The sequence below is a fragment of the Phyllostomus hastatus genome, unplaced genomic scaffold (genome assembly GCF_019186645.2).
Source record: "Phyllostomus hastatus isolate PE091 unplaced genomic scaffold, TTU_PhHast_1.1 phas_contig_40, whole genome shotgun sequence".
Taxonomy (NCBI): Eukaryota; Metazoa; Chordata; class Mammalia; order Chiroptera; family Phyllostomidae; genus Phyllostomus; species Phyllostomus hastatus.
Genome location: NW_025333872.1, coordinates 47575840 through 47599082, shown reverse-complemented (window position 1 = coordinate 47599082; position 23243 = coordinate 47575840). Strand labels below are relative to the sequence as shown.

General features: G+C 36.8%; 1 protein-coding gene across 5 annotated transcripts in view; it reads right to left on the bottom strand.

Annotated features, from left to right (window-relative positions):
- Window positions 1-4664: 4664 nt before the first annotated feature.
- FHL5 (four and a half LIM domains 5) overlaps window positions 4665-23243 on the bottom strand; it is a 33081-nt gene continuing 14502 nt past the window's right edge. For 3 of the 5 annotated variants that reach the window (XM_045842545.1, XM_045842542.1, XM_045842544.1), the window contains 5 exons: window positions 19306-19476; window positions 18281-18455; window positions 17255-17424; window positions 12512-12698; window positions 4665-7763 (listed from right to left, as the gene is read on the bottom strand). In XM_045842545.1, coding sequence (XP_045698501.1) covers window positions 7600-7763; window positions 12512-12698; window positions 17255-17424; window positions 18281-18455; window positions 19306-19464 — 855 coding nt within the window. In that variant the 5' untranslated portion in view covers window positions 19465-19476 and the 3' untranslated portion in view covers window positions 4665-7599. Of the gene's footprint in view, window positions 7764-12511; window positions 12699-17254; window positions 17425-18280; window positions 18456-19305; window positions 19477-19855; window positions 19916-23243 lie in introns of all 5 variants that reach the window. The other 2 variants (XM_045842543.1, XM_045842546.1) reach the window with 2 other exon arrangements.

Here is a 23243-nt window from a genome sequence, read left to right as displayed (position 1 = left end):
CTGTATAGATTAGGAGTCTATGGACAGAGGAAACAGTGACATAAAATTCAAAGCAGGTGCTTGAAGGTGCAGGTGTTAATTTACAGTCTAGCTGCTTCTTACAGGGGCAGCTCCACAGAACATGATCTAAATGAGGAGCAAAAGGGACTTCCCTTCATCATGGTTGTTGCCAATCAACAGAGGGGAATATCATTGTAGCAACGATACTTGCATAACTAGAATTAAATTCAGCAAGTATTTATTGGTTGTCTACCAAGAGCCAGACATTTTGGTAGGAATTTGATTTACAAACCATGAGATGCATGATCGAGGGGTGGAGTTGAGCTGGGAAGAACGGTGAAGGTAATTGGTATTTAATAACTTTTTAATAAGTTAGATATGTTCTAGGTACATTTGAGGCAAATTGCTTTTTTATTTAGTGTTCATAGCAATTTTTTGAAATTTATGTTATAGACCCCAATTAAAGGTTGGAAACCAAGGCCCAGGTAGTTTAGTAACTACCAAATGTCGCACACCAGGGAAGTGGCACACCTGGGAACTGAAGCCAGTTTTTCTGGCTCTAAATACCATCATCTTTTAATTACGTGGCCCCCCATTCCTAACTTTGGTATAAGTCCAGTTGTTTAAACTGCTCATAGAATTGTAAAAGAAGTTGAGAAAATGATCAAATGTTTTCCAAGGGATATTAGTAAAGATTTCACACAGGAGGTAACTTTGATTGATTAAAATTTCACAGGTAGATAAGAGAAGAATCCTAGTTACAGAAAAAGGAAAAGGAATAGTATTTTGGGGAATCAAAAAAAAAGCTTGCAAGGCAAAATTTTAAAATTGTGGCTTTTATCACTGTAACAGAATTTAGATACAAAGAGTTGGGGAGAGGGAAGAACCAAGATAGATTTTTTTAAAAACAACTTTATTAAGACTCACTTTGCATAGCACATAATTCACTAATTTTAATTATACAATCCAAAGATTTTTAGTAATTTTACCTAGTCATGCAACTACCACCATCAACCAGTTTTAGAAAATTTCACCCATCCCCCATGAAGATCCCTCATGCCCGTTTACAATTCTCATTCCCAGGAAGCCACAAATCTTCCTATCTCTCTACGTTGGCCTCTTTCGAACATGTCATGTAAATGTGGCCTTTTTTCTGGCTTTTTCCACTTAGCATGTTTTTAAAGTTCTTCCATGCTATGGCACATAGCAGTACCTCATTTTTTTATGATTGAATTCTATTCTATTGTACGGCTCTACTAAGTTTTGTTATCTATCCATCAATTTAATGCTTGTTCTCTTTTTGGGCAATTATGATTAATGCTGACACGAACATTTATGTAGACATATGTTTTTATTTCACTTGGATAGATACATATCTAGGAGTAGAAATCCTGGGTTGCATAGTAGTTTTTTTTTTTTTGAGAAACTGCCGAACTGTTTTCTAAAATTGGTGCCTCAAACCAGCAATGGGCTAGGGTTACTCTTTTATTCCTAACAGCATTGGTTACTTATTGTCTGCCTTGTATGTTATAGCCATTAGAGTTGGTGTGAAATGCTATCTTGTGGTTTTAATTTTCATTTTCCTAATAACTATGGTGTAGAGCAACTTTTTATGTGCCCAAGACATAGATTCTAAAGGCTCTGTTTGGATAATGCAATAACTAAGATGGGAACATCAGAAGATGAGTGGAATTTGTAAGGAAGATAATAATGCTGCGGGCTGTCCACAGTACATGGAGTTGCAGTTGTCTAGAGGACAGAGAGAAACTGGAATCTGGGACTCAGAAAAAGATTTAAAGCAGGGCACATAGATTTGCAATCAGCTACACAGAAAAGGCAGTGAAATCATTAACTAGATGAGTTTGCTGGCAGAAAAAATGTAGAGCAAGAAGCTTGAGAGAATAGTTAGGAATATCTGTCTCAGAGAAATATATAAAAGATGGTTTACCAGTAAGTTTTAGGAGACATAAGAGAGACTGGTGTTATGGATGCCGTTCACAGAAACCACTTTTTTTGTTGTATTAATGTTAATATTTTATTAATGTTGTATAATGTTATTATATTATTATGTTAACACTGTTATTAATGTTTTATTAATGTTAGTATTTTATTGTATTTTTTTGCAGTTTTTCTTAACACACAAATTAATAAATTTAGCCACACTGGATAATTCTTTGGAATTTCTTGGCCCTAGTGTATAAAAAATTTAAGGCTTTCAAATTGCCTTCCACAAATAATTTTCCTTTACCCAACAGTGTGTGAAAATAATAAGCCAAAGGTATTGAATGTAAACAACTTTATAAACATAAGAAGAAATATTAAACATTATTAACTATTTGAGAGGACTTGTCTTTAACATTGTTCTGAACACTACCTGATGGCAACCACCTGTGAGCACTTTATATTTAATTTTAAAATAATTTTATTTTTAAAAATAAAAGTTACATATATTTAAGGCATACAACGTGATAATTTGACATGCACATGCATAATAAAATGATTACAATCAGATTTTGAAAGAACAAGGGAAGACCAACAATAGCAAAATACCCCACAGCAGCATAGGAAGTTGAAGATTATGGATTTTGGTGACTACATATCTATTGGTAGCATCTGAAAATTAATTTCCCTTGAGGTGACAGATACCAAACTGTAATTCTTAAGTCCATAATTTTATCAATTTTTTTCTTTTGTCTATTTATTTTGCTTCCTTTGAATAACCTTGTAGTTTTGAAAATTTTTTACTACATGGGGGAAAAAGGTTTTAAAAATCAATTTTATTTTCTATTTTTTTCAAGAATGTCATTTTTTAAAAATCACTGCTTTTTTTCCTTCCCTTTTTATCCATCCTCCCTCAATTATTTCTTGTTTGAGAGCTTGGGTTGGAATTCTTGATAAATAGCTTCACAAGTGATGCTATAGAGACAAATCAGGGATAGTTTGTCATTTATATAAAGAAAGAATAAGCCTTTGGAATTCAGTGTGTGAACCTTCATAATTATCAAATTTGATTTTTGTTTCTGTGTGTGATGGGAATAGTATTTAATGTCACTGTTTGAGTCATTGAAGGGATGTCTGTTGAGCTCATTAATGTTTCTCGTTCAGAGAACCCTTTATGGACATCTACTTTCTGAGTTTATTACCATTCGTGGGAAAATATTTGACCCAAGTACTCTCTGCTCCTTTGTGACATGGATCATAATTCTATCACAGTGAGCTATTCCCCTTCTCAACCACAGGGAAATATAATCCAGCCATTCCAAATACACATAAATCCTGTTCTTCCTTTTATAAGCTCACACTTGAACCTGAATATTTTCTGTTTCTTTCTCCTCTTTTTTGATTTCCAAATGAGAAATGTTTTTCCCAACCCAATTTTTAATACAATATCTGGTTCTAAAGCCAGATCTGGGAAAATTCTGACTGTTCATAATTCTGAGAAAGAACTTCTCAAATTCTCTCAGAATGATGCCTTTTTAGGAACATCTATGAGGACACATGAATGGCTGAGTGGATGGACTCGTTTCTTAAGTTGTCCTCAGTTGGATGTTTCAAATGTAGACTCCTGGTATCCTTGCTTTATTATGCTGGGATAACTTTGGGAAGTTGTAAGATCGACCCATCTTGTGACATTTTCCCCAAGTCTAGATAGAGCTCCTCTATCTCTCCCTGGAAAGAGGATCTCCAAGTTCCTCAAATACTTCTTTACAGTTATCCCAGCCTGCTCTTGAAATGTTTCTGGCAGAATAATGATCTAAAAGCCTGATGCTTCTGGGGGAAGATGTTCAGGATAAAATTAATATCTTAGTAAGTATAATTTCTATTGATTTTCTGACTCATTGAAGAAACACAATTCCAAGGCATAACATTTACTATTTGAGTGCCCATTAGAATTTCTTTATACTTCAAAGCCATGTGATTTTTTAAATGAACTAGAAATGTTTGGTGAAATATATTTTTCCAAATATTTCTTTGTGAGACATGTTCTGACATTCAGTGAATTCATAGTCTAATGCAACTCTGGAGAGAACTTAACTAGTGTAGATTAGCTAAGTTTAAAGAAAGCTTGTGTTACAAACACAAATTTTTCTTTAGATAAAAAGATTGTAAACAATTCCTCCAATGTAGAAACGATAAGAAGTTAACATCCTTTCTCAGTCAAAACTGGAAATTCAATTGAAGTGAATTACTTGTGATACAATATATTTAGAATCATAAAAATAATAATTGGAAGTAAAATAATTCTTAGTTTAGGGTATTTTAAAAAGTTGATCACTGTAAGAAAAAGCAGAGATGTGGTTCACAGGAAAGGCATTAATGTTTGGGTCAGATAGAATTCAGTTATGCCATTTTCTAATTAATGCCTTGAAATTGTATCTGAACAGATAGTTAGTTTGGGTGTTGTGAAAATGAACAGGACAAGAAGATAAAAGTCATCATGCTTCTTATGTAAGAAGTAGAAACACTACAAAGTTATTCATATGTATTCTGTTTACTACACAGTTAATGTAAAAACTAAAGAACTAAAAAGAATATGAGAAATATGTACTATGCAAATTTATTTAGCATAAAAATGTTTGAAAACCATGATTTGCAAATTAAGTAAAAACAATATTATTGCAATAATATCTATCTCTAAATGTCTTTGAGAATAATTTATGTGCTCAATTAAATGTATCTAAAACATACTATAACAATCATTTTTTATTTTAAATATAATTATTAATATGCCAGGTAGATTAAAAAGTACATGTTACTAAAATTAAAAAATGGTGTCACTAACATCAGACATACTTTTGGGTTGATTTTTCATTTGTGGTACAGCATACAACAGAAGGCTTTCTTTGTATAGTTATATTGAGTATGTAAGTTTTGGACTCTTGACAGTAGCATTGTCACACCTCCTTTAACCAGTGGGCCTGGGTTGTTCTGCGGTCCATTGGTAGAGTGCACACCGAGCCCTTAGGCGCCCTGCCTGTTAGCATGGAAGCAGGAATTCTTTTCTGCATTTTTGTCATTTCTAATCATGTGACATCATGAAATATTTTGGTTTGTTGTCTTCCGGATATAGCTCTTATTATTACTTATTGATACTTAACTTTCTCTTTTCATTGCCACTAGCCACAGGCATGAGGAGGCCTAGCCTTTGGACCTCGCCCTCTTCGGTTCTAGGCCTCACAGAATCTTTAGCAGGATCTTTCTCAGACTCTGTTGCATTGTTTTTTCTCCTCTACTTAAGAATAGTTGATAACTTTCTATTGCACTTTATGTCAAATATAAACCTTTATAAAACTTAAAGGAGAGTTAACATTCTCCTGTCATCTGACCCTTTCTCTTTGGGGCAGTTTGGGGCAGTTCTCTGTTGTGCCCTGGCCATCAAGCTGTTTTTAGCACAGGACTTGCTTCTGCTTCCTGCCTGTGCAGATGCTGCTCTTTGAATCCATGGGAGCTCCCTGCTTCTCGAGGCTGTCAGTTCCATCTTTAAATGGGTCCTTTAGTGAACTTTTTCCTTGACTGACCTGAAATCAATTATAGTAGAAGGTCTGTGACACTTTTTATAAGCTGTGGGGAAGGATGTTTATCTGACATTCTCACATTTCCAAAGCCTGGCCGCCCCTCCCCTCGCCTCAGCACCACTACCACTCAAGCCTGATCCCACCCCCTACATGCAGCAAAATGCCCCAATAATACCAATTGTTTAATTAAGAAAACATTACATTTTGTATGTTTATATGTAATTGGTTAACTGAGTTAATGTTACATGTTGTGAATCTATCCAGTCTTAGAAGAATGCCTTGGCTTTCTAAATATGTAATGATTTATTGTTTTCTAGGTTATTGAAAAATTGGCATATTTTGTTCCTTGTTATGTGAAATTTCAAACAAATCAGGAAAAAATTGATAGTTGTCCCTACATTTTATAAAGTGAATGTGAAAAAAAGATCTTGGCATTGTTAATACAAAAAAAAAAAAAAAGAAAGACAATTACTATTTTCAAATAACATATGTAGCCTGACCTTTTATTAGTATCTCTAAATTGTTAGCATCTCCAAATGTCCTTGCATTTTAAACTATTCCAAAAATTGTGTTTCCATAACAATTTTAATTGGATCCCCTGTGATGCTATTTTAATCATGGTAATTGGCCACAACATATAATTAGATTTCAATCAGAAAGTTTAATGTTATATTATAATCTGAGAGCAGATACATAAAATTGTTATGTCTTCGAGAGCTTCTTCTCCTGATCTCCCTCTACCCCACTCAAGTGGACTGAAAAAGGGAGCAGAGGTGGCTTTCCATTTGTCCCACCTGATGTGAAAAATATTGTCCAGGGACAGTTAGACTTTTCACTAAGGCTACTACTTCCCTTATGACCAATACAATGGACTTATTTGTAGAATGGCTGCTTTGGGTTGCGAGTGCACCTCCAGGGCATGGTCAGCATGGGTGGGGAGCGCAGTGTAGGCGTGGAGGGAAGGTGGGAGGGCTCGCTTATAGCCCATGTGGCTCTACACTGCTGCTTTCTGGGTCCTGAATCACCAGCTGTGAATTATTCTTTTTCGGTTCTTATTATTACTAGCTGTCTTTAAAGCCCACTTTTATGGTCTTCCATTAATCATCAATGTAATTTTAGAAGTCAGAATGCATGAGGCTCAGAGCTAATTATGCATTCTATTATGCCTTTAGATATCTGGATGAAAGTCGTGTTCCAACACTCAATCCCTTCCCTAAAACTCATTTCCACAAGTGATGATTTAATGATCTATTTACTTTAAAGGTTTGCCTTTGGGGACAATGATTATTCTGGTTAGCTCATTTGAAAGAAGAGACATTTTCTTTCATGAAAGAAAGTAAGTCTTTAGAAAAATCATGTGGGCTTTGAAAGCGCATTTAACACAAAACGTGTTGAAACCTGTGTTTTGACAATCCCTAGATAGGGAGGACCCACTGTATCTGTGTAATATATGAGAGCCACAGCACCTACAATCCTCAGATTCCATTGATTAAACGCGGGAACCAACCAGTGTTTGGAAGCAGTGCGGATGAGGGCAATTGCAGTTTTGGTGTTCCAAGTCCGTATGTGTGAGTAATAAAAGAAAGATAAAATGACAGAATTCTTATATGTGATGATTGTTTATCAGTTTTCCCTGATCCCTGTGGCCCTACTGTTCACATCACATTATGTAAAACTGGCTTGGTAGGAATGCAAACTGGTGCCTTTTAATTTGATCTCTTAATTTCGTTTTTACTCTGCACCTTTGAAGAACATGTCTTCAGTAATAATATCCATGACTTCTTTGTATAGGTCATATACCTGATTACAATAAAGAGATAATTTCTTATGTTTCCAACAGCAGAGTGCAGTGTTTTGCAAGGATAGGTGCCTTTGTGAAATAGTATATATTCCTTCCTGTTAAACTGTGCTTTTTTGTGCTCTTATAATACAGTTCAATCAGGACGTTTGCCAAACCCTTCTGTTATGAACTCTACATTAATAATTTTTTAAAACTTAAGCCAGAAATATGACTTCAACCAACTTCTGGGTTTAGTGAGAACAAAAGCAAGGTGGATTTTAGGTAGGGAAGGACCATCTCCTTCTAGATGTCAGTCTCCACTCCAGAGCCACATTTGCGGCAGAAGATCTCCTTGTTCTGGGTCAGGAAGCCTTCCCCCACCAAGGACACTGAGCACCTCCCGCAGTTAAAGCACTCGCTGTGCCACTGGCGGTCTTGAAAGCAGATGAACTTGGCACCCTTGAGACCTGTAAAAAAAAATGGAAAAAAAGAATAATCTTTTTTTTCCAATGAATAGATTGAGCATTCTATCAGGAACTCTTTCAGGAAGTGGAGATACAGCAGGACTATATCGAGGCAAGTGATGGGAAAAAAGAACGCTGCCCCTGTGGCTTCATATCCACCTGGGAATGTCACCCGTAAACAAGTTCCACCATTGAGATCCAGTCTGAGTCCCAGTGAAATTTTTCCATAATTACACAAGTAGGTAGCATTTGGATATAAAAAACACATGTTTTTGGAAACAGACAAGGACTACTAAGGTAGTGCAGTGCAGTGTGGTGCAGTGTAGTGGGAAGAGATACTGAAGTACAGATATCTTTGTCCCTTCTTTCTTTGTGCTCTGTTTTCTGAGAGGCAGCATTAGGGTAAAACAAAATAAATGTGTACTTCCTCGGTTCACATCTAATGTTTTGATGACATTTAGTTCTCTTCCCTCCTTTCTTTTTCCATGTTTAAATTTTACTTAGGATAAAGTCCATTGGTCATAATGTAGTTTGGGACACAATTCCCAAAAGCCCCAAATAGAGAATTTCATCCAGATTATCACATAGGTAGCCTAATCTGACCTTATCACCTTGCCTAGAGACAACTCTGGCCCAGGCTTGTGGCAAAGACCTGTGAATCTGATCACTCTGAGACCTGGTGGTCCAATGATTAGTTTCCAAGGAGTGCTTGGCAGTCTCCACCACTTGGGCCTCACTTGAGACCCAGTGTTTCTGAGAAAGATAGAATTTGAGTCTCAGTGAGACACTATCCCTATATCCTTCATATGAATTCAGGGCTCAAGGAATTGATTGTGAGGAGCTGTAGAAAAGCAGAGTGTCTAGGAACTGGGAAGGCATTGGGGTAACCTAAATCTGTTGGGGTCTTTATTTATTTGCCAAGTTTTCTCTAAGAGAAAAAACTTCTTGAGAAAAGTCTTAGAGAAACCCCTCTTTTCACTCATAGAGTGAAGTTAAAATAATTCATGTGCTGATTTACATAGAATTTCCAAATATTCCATTTGGGATGGTGAAGCAGAAAGAGTGAATAAACATTCTATTTCAGATGAACTCTCCTTAATTTATTATAATGAATTTTTACTTCCATCCTAGAAACATTATTTGATGCCTTTACATATAATTTACTAGGTCATAGATATATTTATATCAAATTTCTGTTTTCATTGATTAAATATATAGCATGCTATTTATGGTGCTATCATCACTTTCTTTTTTTTAAAAGACTTTATTTATTTATTTTTAGAGAGGGAAGGGAGGGAGAAAGAGAGAGAGAGAAGCATCAATGTGCGGTTGCTGCGAGTCATGACCTGCAACCCAGGCATGTACCCTGACTGGGAATCGAACCTGCGACACTTTGGTTCGCAGCCCAAGCTCAGTCCACTGAGCTACGCCAGCCAGGGCTCATCACTTTCTAATAAATCAATAATAAACCAATTAACTCTTTTCACATTATTCAAAACATTTGTAAGCTGACTGCAAGAATAATGTTCTCTATATATGTAAATTATCTCTGTCCATATGTTCATAAAATTGATGATTACACATCTAGGATTTTGATGCTCATGAGTTTTTCTTGAGTTTATTAGTAATCCTTTACAAGTAGTAAATGTAAAAACAATTCTAGAATTTTACAATGATGGAGAAAAACTGAAGCAGCTGGTAGCAGGAATTTAAGAAAGGCTTGGCTCAACATATGATGTTTATATATTTTTTCAATTTTAGATATGCCTACTCCCTCAGGTTGTGAGGGTCCTTGGCAGTAAGAATGTGATCCAGGAAACAGGTCTCCAGTACCTCTTTTTATCTCGCTTCATTTATTCCTGAAAATTCAGTAGAATGAAAGCTAACATTTATTGAGCACTTGAAAATGAGCCCATCAATATTCTAAACCTTTTATCTCCTATTGCTTCATACAGCTCTCACCTCACTTTCATGCTGTAGGTGATACCACGAACCTCACTTTGCATATAAAAATTGACAGGGAGGTTTGACCACTTGTTCAAATGCCCTAGCTGGTAAGTGGCAGATCTGGATTTGAACCTAGGCCATCTGGTTTTAGAGCCTATGCTCTTAACTCCACGAAATTAGGCCTGAATTTATCTTTTGTAAAAAATATAACCTAAAACATTAGTATCCCCTACTGAAGAAATCATAATTTTTGAAACTCCTTGAGTCAAAACTAACAGAAATGAAAGAAAGCTCAGATGTGATCCTGTTCAACTTCTTATTTCGAAAATGAGGCACATGAGGACCTCGGGCGTGACTGTTCACCCGGTGTCACGTACTAGGCGGCGGCAGGGGCATGACCGAGGCCATCTAATCCCTGGTCCCGGGCACTGCTCGCTACGTCAGGCCATGTCATTCGCCCCAGAAAGTTTGAGAGTTACTCCTATGTTAGAGGAGGAGAAAAAGTACATAGTTTTACCTTGAGTTTGTTCAGATGAATCAAATTCATTGTGATGGGATTAAAAAAGTATATCTTATGACTTACAGATTTAGTTAATGTATAGTAGTATTTTGAAAGCATTCCAACCTAGTTCCTTAGGGTCACATATTATTTGCATGAACATGCAACTTTCAGAAGATAAATATATGGCATTATAGGAATTCCCTGTGGTACATTAGTTAAAATAGCTCAATTTTAAAGACATACTGCTGTAGGACTTACTATAAGTTTAAGAATTAGATAAAAAATATTGAAGTGAGTTTGAAGTTTTGCTGACATTTTAGTCTCTGGTATCTCTCGGTCACAGAGACAAAGGAAGATTATGATAATTATTGAAAGACTGATCATTCTAAATTAAATACATGGTCTTCCATTTGGATTACTTTGGGTCAAATCTCTAGTTCCTGATCATCCTTCTGCTACATGCAGAACCATGTGCTTTTGCTGTGGTCTGAACCTTCAACAGCTGGGCCCAGTGGTTGGTCTGAAACTGTCTGTGAGAAAAAAATCTGTTATACATCAGAATTGAACCTCATCAAGTTCAGGGCTCATGTAGGCTCTTTGCAGATGAGTATTAGCCATTTCAGTACCCCGGAAAGTTTTCAAATCCTTTTTGAGTTATTTAATTTTCTCATTTCCTTGGAGAAGCACCTTCCCCCCCACCCCCTTTTTTGTGACTAGTTCAAGGAAAGTGTTCTAGAATAAGTTGACTGAATCTGTTGGGTTGTGACTGTAGATTCTATCAAGTAGATTTTTGAGGTCCAGGTACTACTGCATTTCTGTATACCCTATTTTCTAGATAAAATCAGTGAAAACAGTGGCTTATTCTCTTGACTGCAGGACTTGCAGATGTGGAAAGGGCAGGAGGTAGAGGGGAGCCTGAGCTTTGGGGAGTTCAAGCTTTGAAGTCTGATTGTATGGAATTGCCAAAGCAAGTCCTCAAAAGGGCTGAAGGGTGATGTAGGTGAGTGATGAAAACAAGGTATGAGGAACAGAGAGGCCACCCCCTACACAACGGAGCAGCCGCTTAGCTTCATGACACAGTGACCCGGCTCCGGAAGGTGAGGGCAGTCTGCTCACTCTGACAGGATTTTACATTACATTTCATTACACTCTTTCCAAACATGTGCAGGCCAAACAGAACATGCCTGCTGGCCAAATGCGTTCTGTGGGCCACTGTTTGATTCTGAAAAATGTGCTGCCCCGTGTAGACAAGTAGGACCGTACTCTGTGTACCCAGGCAACTCTCTGTCTCCACTTGCCAGTCAGCCGAAGCCTACCAAGCTGGGTGTGCAGCAAAACTGTTCTTTACAGATATACGAAGATTTGACTTTCATTTTGTGATATACTTAAAGATGGAGAAGGAGAGGGATATAATAATCTTTAATCCCATGTTACATAAACTGAAAGAGAAAATATAATCTTAGAATCTAGGAATGGGGAGTTCTTCCACATTATTCAGTGACAATAAACTGCCTAAAAGAATAGCTGCTGGGTTTCTCACAGGCCCTGTTAGCTTTAGCTCTTTTACTGTAGCAGCAGCGTTTTAGAAGGGCCCCAGAGGAAAACATAATGTGTTTTTTTTTTACCTTGAAAATCTACTCAACACAGTGATTTACCATTTATGTTATTTACAAATCATGGTGCAAGTACTTTGTTTCTTCAGCAGAAGGCGACCTTGTTTTACTTCATCTACTCATAGCTAAAACTTACGGCAAGGGAAAAGAGAGTAAAGAGAATACTTTTGTTAAAAGCATATTAAAATGAAGATTAATTAATTCCTAACCTATTTATCCTAATTAGTACAGCTTTGGGTTTTTGTACAATACCTTCATTTAATTAAAACATTTCCATTTTAAGTCCCCTTCACCCTTGTTTAGAATTAAGCAGGATTTTGATTCGCAAGTGCCCCTCCCTCCCACTCAAATCCTTAAAAGTTTTGGTCCAGAAGACCTTCTTCATGAAGGTCTTCTCTGACCTCTCAGTTCATCCTGTTCTCCTCTTTCCCCGAACTGTTACTTTAATTGAGCATCAGTACCATTAGGTTTGGCATTAATTACTCTCTACAGAACATAGCGAACCTAATTATACTCTATACTTATCTCGAGTGGTCTGTGTAATATTTGTATTTACACATTTTGTGTTTATCTCGAAAAGAAACATAAGGGAAAGCTTACCCATTTTTTAATCTTGCATTGTTGAAATGATCTATATAGCATTAACATAGCCACAGCTGTCTTGTGGGAGGACTGTATTAAAGACTCACCAGTAATGGGTTTGGTGCAGGCTGCACACTTTTTGGCATAAAGGTGGTCATAGCAGTCAAGGCAGAATGGATAACCATCTCTGGACATGAACTCTTCTTCACAGAGCTCTTTCCTACAGCCACTACACAGAAAACACTCTTTGTGCCATGGCTGGTCACGAAATGTTATCCCACCTGAAGTTATCACCTGCCAAAAGATCACAAAAAAGGTAGTGATTGTGCGAGCCATGTTGTCATTCTCTTCTATGTCCACAAGTGGTTCTTCGGGCTCCTCGAACACTCTGTGTCAGGCTGTCCTTTTCCTGTGACTTTTTTGAACTGCTATGGGAAGCAAGAAGCTATAAGGATCAAATGGAACTGGTGATACATATCCTAATTTTTCTCCCATAATGGAGCACAAAAGAAGAGGGCCTTAATGGATCCAGAAAGATGAAAAAGAAAGTTGGCTGTGGCTTCCTTTGCTGATTTTCTGTGAATTTATTGTTGGTCTTCAAAGATCTGCCATTAGAACTAAGATGTTTTCTATCCTGTGTTCCAGGTTTACCTTTTAAGGATGCTGAAAACAAACAAAAAAAGCTTTGTTTCCCCCCTGAAGGCTTTACTCCATGTTCCACAATATCCAGCAGTAACAACCTTGAATGGAATTGATAAGCACCATTGTCTGCTAATGATGACTAAAACTTCTTAAGTACTTTTTAAATTCTCAGCTAAGGAATGACCTCTAACTATTCTCAATACCTCTACACAGTAGGGATTATTACCTTTACCCCCTAAAAGATGAGCAACTACTTGGGGTTAGAGTGGGTGTCGCTTGCCAGGGTTACACGGAACTGGCGTTCAGATGTGCACAGTCTGACTCCACAGCCCGTGTGCTTAAACAGTATTACAATACTGAGGCAAGATAACTTTGCAGTAGTAAACAGTTAGTCCTTGTTGAATGAATAAATGAATGAATACCAAGAGGAAGAAGTGTTTGGAAAGCAATCCCAGGATTATATCTAGCACAAAAAGGGTACTGTGGGCACCTGTGTGAGTTTTCCACTTCAGGAGTCAAAGTAAGGAGCACCAGTTATATGTGAAGCCTCAATGTGTGACATGCTATCGTTTTGTCAGAGATGGTTATTATTCTTCCATAATATAATATTTTTCTAAACCAGTTTAATCCATGGATTCTACTTTTTAAAATGCAGAAGCATCTTTATTTAGAATAAGATGGGTGAATACTGGACAACTCTTCCTGCGGAACAGTCTTTAAGTCATAGCATCTTTCAGAACCACAGCTATTGACTTGCAGCAGCTGTGGAACTTGGAATGCGTTCCTGTCTTAGAGTGACTGACACAATGTTGTATCTGAGATGGCTCTGGTATTCTTTGCATTTAAATGAACTAGATACAAAAATGTACAGCCTATTCTAGGTCATCAATCATATCATTGACAGATTTAAAAAATCTTATTTGTCTGTGACAGAGGGTTTTTAAACAATTATTCTAAAGACATTTTAAAATCTAACAACAAATATCTAAAAAATTAAAGGTATTTGAAAGCAAATTTATTTTTCCTAAAGGAAAGAAAAACTATACTAAGTAAATGAGAAACATAATGGTGTGTGTGAACTCGAGTAATTTAAAATACTCCCTGCTGCCTTCAAATGCTTTACATGAGGCCCAGCAGGGTTCCAGAGTCCTTTCATTTGTTTGGCCAAATGATTAGCAGGCAATGCTTAAGAGACTCAAACTTGAAAAAATGTGTTCACAGCAAAATAAAACTATATACACTGCAAAGACTGTTTAATTAGGGAGAAGACACACTGGAACATTAAAAGTAGTTTGCTTGTGTTCCTTCTGATAGATTCCCAGAAGTGGAATCTCTGGGTCAAAAGGCAGATCCATTTTTAATTTTTGAGGTATCTCCACACTGCTTTCCACAGTGGCTACACCAGTCTACATTTCCACCAACAGTGCAAAAGGTTTTCTGTACATCCTCACCAGCATTTACTATTTGTTGATTTATTGATGATAGCCATTTTGACAGGTGTGAAGTGATATCTCATTGTGGTTTTAATTTGCATTTCTCTGATAATTAGTGATGTTGAGCATCCTTTCATATGTCTATTGGTTATCTGTATGTCCTCTTTGGAGAAATGTGTATTTTGAACACTAATTCGAAAGAACATAAGCACATTTATGTTTATTGCAGTGTTATTTACAATTGCCAAGATATGAGAGCATCCCAAGTGTCCATCAGTAGAGGTGGATAAAACAACTATGGGACATTTACACAATAAAATAGTACTCAGCTGTAAAAAGAGAAGAAAGTTTTACCCTTTTGGACAGTGTGGGTGGAGCTGGAGAACTTTATGCTAAGCGAAATAAGTCAGTCAGAGAAAGACAAATACCATATGATTTCATTCAGATGTGGAATCTAATGAATGAACTGAACTAACAAGGAAAACAGGGACAGACCCATAGATGGAGAGCTGGATGACAGCTAGTGGTGGGGCAGAGGGATTGAGCAAAAGGGAGAAAGGACTCATGGATAATAGTGTGGTGATTGCTGGGGAGAGGGGAAATGAGGAGACTGAATGGTAATGGGTAAAAATACAATAAAGATTAAATTTAAAAAAGAATTTTATGAAAATCAAAAAAATAGTTTCCTTGTGATTATGTTCTTTTTGAAGAGGCAGGTGGGCTAAAATGAGTCTAATATTCAGGCTTCATTTTTACCACTGATTATTCCCAAGATGTAGATCAAGTTTCTTTCTGACAAAGTGGAAACAAAATGATTTTATACCCTGTACACAACAGCTGATGAATTGCAGAATACCCTATTTGAATCTCGAGAAGCTTGAATTCAAAGCACTTGTAGTTTGAGGTTACTTGCTGTGTGGTAGAAAATAAATTTTAGTTTCACAAAACAAAACCTATGGAAAAAGTTCTAAGGGTTTGACTGTCAAGTACTTTTGCCTGTTTTATTCTGTTTTATAGACTTGATCTTTGGTTGGGTTGAAATGAATTGTTTTTTTTTCCAGCCTGGATCGTCTTGATGAGAAACAATTATATCCACCTTTCCTTAAGGGACTTGTGGCTTAAAAAACTAAATAGAAAATAATCTGGCATGCCATGATCTGTCTATTACCCAACATAAACATTTCATAAATTTTTGGTGACCTCAAATCATGGCCTAAATATAGGACAGGCTCCCATAAGCTGGGAAGTGCCCGTGCTTTGGCTCCAGGCCGCGCTCAGCAGTTGATGTTCTAGAGAAGTTCCCCTCTGAAGCCTTATAGTGTCACAGAAACTTTATATTTCATCCCCAGTAAATGCCTTTAAGATATTTCCCATAAGTCTCATTAATATTTTAGGGTAAATCTTTAGGAAACAGCCTAAAAATGGCCCGCTTATTTGTCCCTCAAAATAGTGAGATAAATCTGTTTTTATTTCCAGGATCTGTTTCTAAATGTTTGTCATTGACTCTGGTGACTTTTCGGAGCTTCACCTGCCACAGGGTTTGGCTGTGGCTGTTGAAGTCATTTTTTAAGTCATGTTTCTGGCAGTGTAATCAAAGTCCCCGAGTATAGGATGCCATGGTACTATCATTCGTAATCTTCAGCCATCATTGTAGTATAACTTTAGAATTATAACTTAGGAGTTTATGTAACTTAGGGGTTTATATAACTTAGGGGTTGATGCCTCCTCAGATGCAGTAGTAGTATTTTAAATATATATATAGAAAATTACTGTGTGTGTGTTTGGGTACATGCATGTTTGCACGTGTATCTATGGCAAGTGGCAAAGAGCCTTCTAGCTGGCCAGATGCGAGAACACAGAAAGTCTGAAGAGACCAGCCACAGTGATCCATGTATCAGAAGTGTTTAGAAATCGCTGTACCAGTCCAATATATTTTCATGACTCAGCTTTCTCGTCACCATTTATAGTTCTATTTTAAACTTATGATGCCTCACAGGTCAAAGATTTCTTCGAGAACATCAATATACATGCCTTATGGACTAGAGACAGGTTTTATAAAAGTGCTAGAGTGACTTTCACAAAAAAGCTTAGAAGATAAGAATTAGACAAAGTTTACTTGAAAAAATTCACTTTTTTTTTTCTATTGGAAAATATGTTTGAAATGGGTATTTAAGTCAAAAGGCCCCACATGATACTCTCTGGCACTGGAAGGGAGGGAAAGCACTCAAAGCTTTTAGCCCTCTTTCTGTCTAAGGAATCTCCCTGACGATCTCATCACTCTCTTGAGCCTACCTGTTTACTCTTTAGAAATATAAAATCTTCAAGCTAAGAAAACATTTGCATTGCTGAGACACAATGTGAGGAAGTAAGATTCTTTTTTAAATTGGTTCACTTTATCACTCTTTGAGACAAATCTGTATTTCTCTGAAATTAAGTGGATTGAAAATTATTTTCTTTGCAATATTTTGTTCAAAGAGAGATATGTGTTCTCTACTAGAATACACCAAATCTAGTATAAAGCAGTGAATGGAACTGGAATATCAAGTCACTTGAGATTTTGGGATATTAAATCATGTTCTGGGTGGAATTTTATGGTAATGAGGAGAGATGGCCATCCTCACAGACACAGGCTGGATGCGCTGAAATTCACACTAGCGTGAATGTATATAGACAACAATAATATGGTAGTATCGGTTCATTTCAAATGTATAATGCAGCTAGAAAAGCAGAGTGATCTGGAAGATTCCATAAGCTTCATTCTCTTTAGACAATTACCTTCTTACAAAAGCTGCAGTAGTGGGCAAACTCCTTCTCAAAACACCGCACGCAGTAATTGCCACTGTCTTTGGAGATCAAAGGTTTAGTTCCTATTGGCTGTCGGCAATGCTCACACACAAAGCAGGTTTCATGCCAGTAGTTTCCCTTAAATTCCATTTTGCGGGAACCTGTACCCCCAAAGGAAGAAGCTGTTAGTACAAATCAAGCGTAACTTTATTTTCTTTTAAGCAAAGATAAATCAAATTACTTAAAATCTATTTTAAAGTTAAGATAATAAACTAATTGTCCTTATAAAATAATGCTTTGTTGGTTTCTAAAACATTTATCTGGAAAAAATACAGAGTTCTGCCACAATGATGGTTGATCACACCTGCACTGAAAATCTTGTGCTCTGTAAGTTACAACTTTGAGGTTTGAAAGTGTTGTAAGTAGGGACTCTGAATTCAAGGCTGCATGTGGTTTAGATGAATTGGGCCATATTATAGGAACATTAGGAATGCCAGGGCACTGACTCCTGAGATTGATGATGTGCAGCTCTGAACTCCCAGAAAGTCTTTGAATCTATAATAAGAAAATAAGAGAATCAGGTTCTTATGTTGATGTCTATACAGATTGAGAAGAGGATCAAAACAGAGACAATTAGTGCTGGCCTAAAAGTGCAACACATCCTTTTCTTTCCTAAGAGAGAACAAAAGCTGCCACTGGTTCCATCCAGGGCAGGGGGTTTAATGCCCTGTTACTATTGTTGGTGTAGGTTTTGCTTTTACTCCATGGCTCACATGCTAGTTCAAATTGTTCCTCTGACTTAGGTTTATGAAAATATGCAGAACACCCTAATTTACCCATTCAAGACAGAAAATTATATTTATTTCCACAGTACGCTAAATGAAGTCAAGAGATAGCAACAAAAGTGTTTTCCTCAGAAGCAGGATTTCGCTGCCAGCTGCTACACTCTTCCTGTGCTTGGGCTTAACTCAAAGCATTGCAGCTTCACTTAGAGAGCCGGCTCCCCTTTGATCTTACCAGGCATGATGGTCTTCTTGCAGTGGAAGCACTTGGAGGAGCACTCGTTAGAATAGCACTCTGAGCACAGCAGGCGCTCATCCTTGGCAGCAAAAGGCTTTTCCACCAAAGAGTGATTGCACTTGGCACAGTTGAAGCATCTTTCGTGCCAGTGCCGGCCTTTGTAACAAAGATCCTTCGAGACAGTGAAGAAGTTAATTAAATGTGTTTGCGATAAAGCAGGCTATTTTATGACACAACCAACACTCCTGGGACTCGGGTGCCAGTAGGTTGTGCTGGTAGGTCAAGGGAAAGCTGCTATTGATACTATTACCCATAGAGAGGAGACACCCTGGGCAATTAAGAGCGAGAGCTTGGGGCTTTCTGAGTTGGTCACGAAAGATGGAAAATAAATGGATCCTCTCCTCTTTCTTCAAGTTTTCTCTACCTTCCTTTTATAAACAAGAGAGGTTTTTTATGGAACAATCTTTACTTTTAGATTGTCATATCTTATTGGTATTTGACACTTAACTAAACCAAATCTCAATACCACCTAGCTAAAAAAAGGCAAAAAAAAAAAGATGAGAAATAAGAAAAATTACAATAATGTGCTTTGTGGGAGGAATGAACTGTACATGTGATGGTATCAGGGCAGGAGAGATGTGATGAGGCTGATTTGAAATTAGAAAAATATCTATTTTTGAATATGTACAAATCTAATATCTTTGCATTTATTCTTTTATACTCCTGTGATTTCAGAAGTAATGCAACATTTTATCTGTGTAACTTTGGACAGATAACTTAACCTCTTTAATATTTAGCACCCTAAACTACTTCTTAAAGTCATTGTGAGGATTAAAATATATGTTACATTTCATAGTGCTAAGCATAGTGCCTGGAACTTGATTGATGGTAACTTGGAAGCTGCTTATGCCCTGTAGCAGCAGCACAATAGAATACTGACAGTTAACTGAAGGAAAGAGGCAATCCAAAGCTTTTGTCTGCTGTTCATACACAATAACTCTGCGAACTGAGGTAAGGCCTACCTTGGAATCTGATTCAATTGCTTGTTTGCACTCCTCACAATAGTTACAAAAGACACGATCATAACATGAAAGGCAGTATGGATTGCCGTCCTTGAGCATAAACTTCTTCCCAAGAAGTGACACTGTGCAGTATTGACAGTCAAATTGAGAATTTGTCATTTTGGTTCGATCCTGTGAATAAGAAAATGATCCACATATATAAAGGCAAATTTTGTTGATAAGAGAAATTACAAAACCTCAATATGAGTCCAGCCCTGGAATGAATTTGATATTTTCTTAAGAGAAAATTCACCAATTTAGGAAAATATGCTGCAGCCGTGGTTACACTTGGAGTGATTTAAGAAAGGCCACGCTCCAGTCTTGGCAGTTCCTTTGTATTTTGCTGACAAAATGCATCAAGCCACCAGCCAGATTGTGAAAAATATCTTGCATTCATCATTGACTAAATGTGAGATTCAATGAGAATGTGATGTGTTGAAATAGAATGATTTCACCTCAGGGATATAAATATGAACTGTTGATAGGGCTTTCACTAAGTGTCATCACTTACTTTCTTGCTGGAGAGTTCTGGAGGTGGAATTCCATGGAAATATGAACAGTCTTTTTTACTCTAGATGTAATAGAAATTATTAATCGAGTACATTGCATTTTCCAGGCCTTTGTTTAGTTCTTAAATCTTTATTGGGTACCTAATGATTTGGACACATGAGTCCTAAGATCTTCCTGTACCATATACTCTCCCTTGGGACATGCTCCTTGCCTGTGACTTCAGATATTTTGTTAACTCCAAAGTCTCTAGCCTTAGCCTGTTTATGACTTTCCTCCTGGGCATTTTCATCTAAATGTCCTATGCCAAGTTGGCCAAATGAAACTCCTCTGATGGTAGGATTCGGTGCACGTGCCACGTCTTTGTGACTTTGTGACTAAAGTTGAACAATTGCCCAGATGCAGAAGTGCAGATAAAGCCACCAATGGTCGGAAGAGCTATTGCCTCTCTACCTCGCATGCATATAGAACGAATAATAGCAGCAGCATCTTACAGAATTAAAAGCTGATACGAAATATAAAGCCAAGGCCAGGATAAGAATTCTAGTTATTTTGTTTATTTAGAAAAACCATTACAGAAGAAAATATAGATTTCAAAATGTTTGCTTAGACATTGAACATGAGCTTTTCACTGCCATCAAGAGCAGTAGCACTGATTTGCTTTGAAAGTGAGATTTGTCATCTCTGGCTTTACTGGAATGTATTGAGAACTATGAATATTTTCTAATTTTCCATCTCAGAATTTTTTTAAATTTTAGCAAAATCAGAAAATCAATGAACTATTATACTGCTTTTTATAGTATTATAAATGTGATTTTGTATTTGCTATATTTAAGTTGTATGCCTTGCTTTGGCTGGTGTAGCTGAATGGATTGAGCGTGGGACTGCAAACCAAAGGGTCACAGGTTCAATTCCCAGACAGGGCACATACCTGGGTTGCAGACCAGGTCCCCAGTAGGGGGTGTGCAAAAGGCAACCAAACATTGATGTTTCTCTCTCTCTCTTTCTCCTTCCCTTCCCCTCTCTCTAAAAATAAATAAATAAAATATTAAAAAAATAAATTGTATCTCTATGTTTTGCCATCTTTGATTTTAATGATGACATTTCCAGCAGAGTGTCTTACTGAATATACAATTTCACCGATTCTGTGTATAGCAGTTTTGCTATATTGTTCTTCACTAAAAGAGAAAAGACTGTATTTGGAACCTGTGAGTCTTTTCACAGGAAATATGAAAATTCAGAATAAAAAGTTCCCAATGGAGCATCCCAAAATTATTTGCAAAGAACATTGAATTTGTATTTGATTAATTTTGCAGAAATTTCCCTTCCTAGTGAGTACAAGCATATTTAATGTGTGAATGAGGGATTGGAAACAGAAGGAAAATAGATCTGATTCCCTTGAAAGGATTTAAAATGCAAGGATTATTTTCATTTACAGTGATCAAGTGTTATCTCTTAATAGTGAAATAGAGCATATACCTTTAACTTTTATCACTTAAGATGGAAAATACCACTTTTATCATGAATATTTATTTAGTCCTAGATGTATATAATAGCACTGTGAAGTGTGGCCTCTCAGGACTTGGGAACTCCTAGACTACTTCCATTTTGTAAGGTTTCTAGTATATTATGAAATAAAGAAACAACCAAAGGATTACAAAATTGATAGAGGGTTTCAAATATATAAGACATGTTTAATTTCTTTAATCAAATTGTTATTTCTTATACTTCACATGTATGTAAAAATATTTTTACACATATGTGATGTGTTATTTTTAAAAGGTTTTTAAAAATTGGTGATAAATGAGTAGAAGTAGTATGTGTTAAACCATCCTTTCTTTATGTTTGTCAACAGGGAAATAATCCAGATGGTTCTAGCATATCCAGATACGGGTTTTGCATGCTAATGGTGGTCATGGAAATTGTCCTAACAAGGAAGATTCGGGGTGCTGTAGGCTGATGCACAGGGTTGATGGTTGAGGGGGACCATTTGAGAGGCAAGAGAGGGGAGAGGGAGACAATAAAGTTCCCCCTTTGTCTCTCCATACTCAGTTACCATGGAAATGTGCAAAGCAAGGGCATGGTTGCAACATACACGAGCTTCATGCATAACGTTGCACAAATTGAGGACACCCTGATGGGTCCTATTACTTTCCTGTTGTAGATTACAAGTTTCAAAACTGAGAGGGCTTTTGCTTCTCATGGTGGAGTTGAAATGTGCTAGATATAATGTGGGTATTTTGGTTTCCAATGTATCTATGTGGATGTGTTTTTGAGGAATTTTATTTACTTGAGGGAATTGAAACACTGTATATCCTTTATTGTAAATATCAATGATAAGTTAGTACATTGATTTGCTTACAGTTTTTTGTTCCCCATGGAGTCAGGTAATGTTAGTACTATATAAAATTGTCACATTGATTACATGTCTTAAAGTAGAGGATATACAGTAAGTGGAATCTAAGATCATTTCTATCTTTAATACATGATCTATAAATTTTGCTAAATAGATGCAAATGATACCATAGGAACTACTTTTGTACATATGTCGAAGTGTGCTGTTCTTTACAGTTTGTTTTTTTTTTTTGGTTTAATTTTCATCTGGCTATTCACAGTAGCTTCACTCTGCCTGCATAAATGCATCTACATTTATCCAAAAGAGCTACATGAGTATTTCAATTGCCCATTCAGGTCTTTCATTGATTCTCTAAAGCAAATTTGATTCTGCTTTACTTCAGGGAAGAACTTGAAAGAATTTAAATCTAAATGACATAAGGAATATTAAAATGCTCTTGGAAAGTGTTACTACAAAATACTGAAGTCTTTGAAACATATCTGATTGATGTACTGAACTTGGATGGAGACAGACACTGAATGCAGAATATTTTTTAATGTCAATGATAGAATTTTATTTTATTTTTTGCCTTTTTATCATTTTTATTGTTATTCTATTACAGTTGTCCTAACTTTCCCTCCTTTGCCCTCCTCCATCCACCCCGCCCCCCAACTCCCATAGTCAAGGCAGAATCTTAATTTGAAATGTATTTAATTGAATTTACCTGTGGGCATTTTCCCACTTAGGCTTTTATAATTTGAATTGCTGCTCTGAGGGTAGACAGGGGATTCATGCTAGTCAAGAGCATCTTGGAAGCCTCATTGAACAAGGTAGTATATTGCTCTACTCTTTATAAAGAGTTACAGAAACCATTACCGTGCACAGTTATATAAATGACATAGTTTCCTAAGGCAATTCTTTCAATCATTTTCTTTCCCGCCTTCCCTGCCTGCACTCCTACACATGTTTATTGGGCACCACACGTCCTATTGATTCCACTTCAGAAGCATCCCTCGAATCTTAATTTAGGCTCTCCTCATATCTTTGATGGACCACA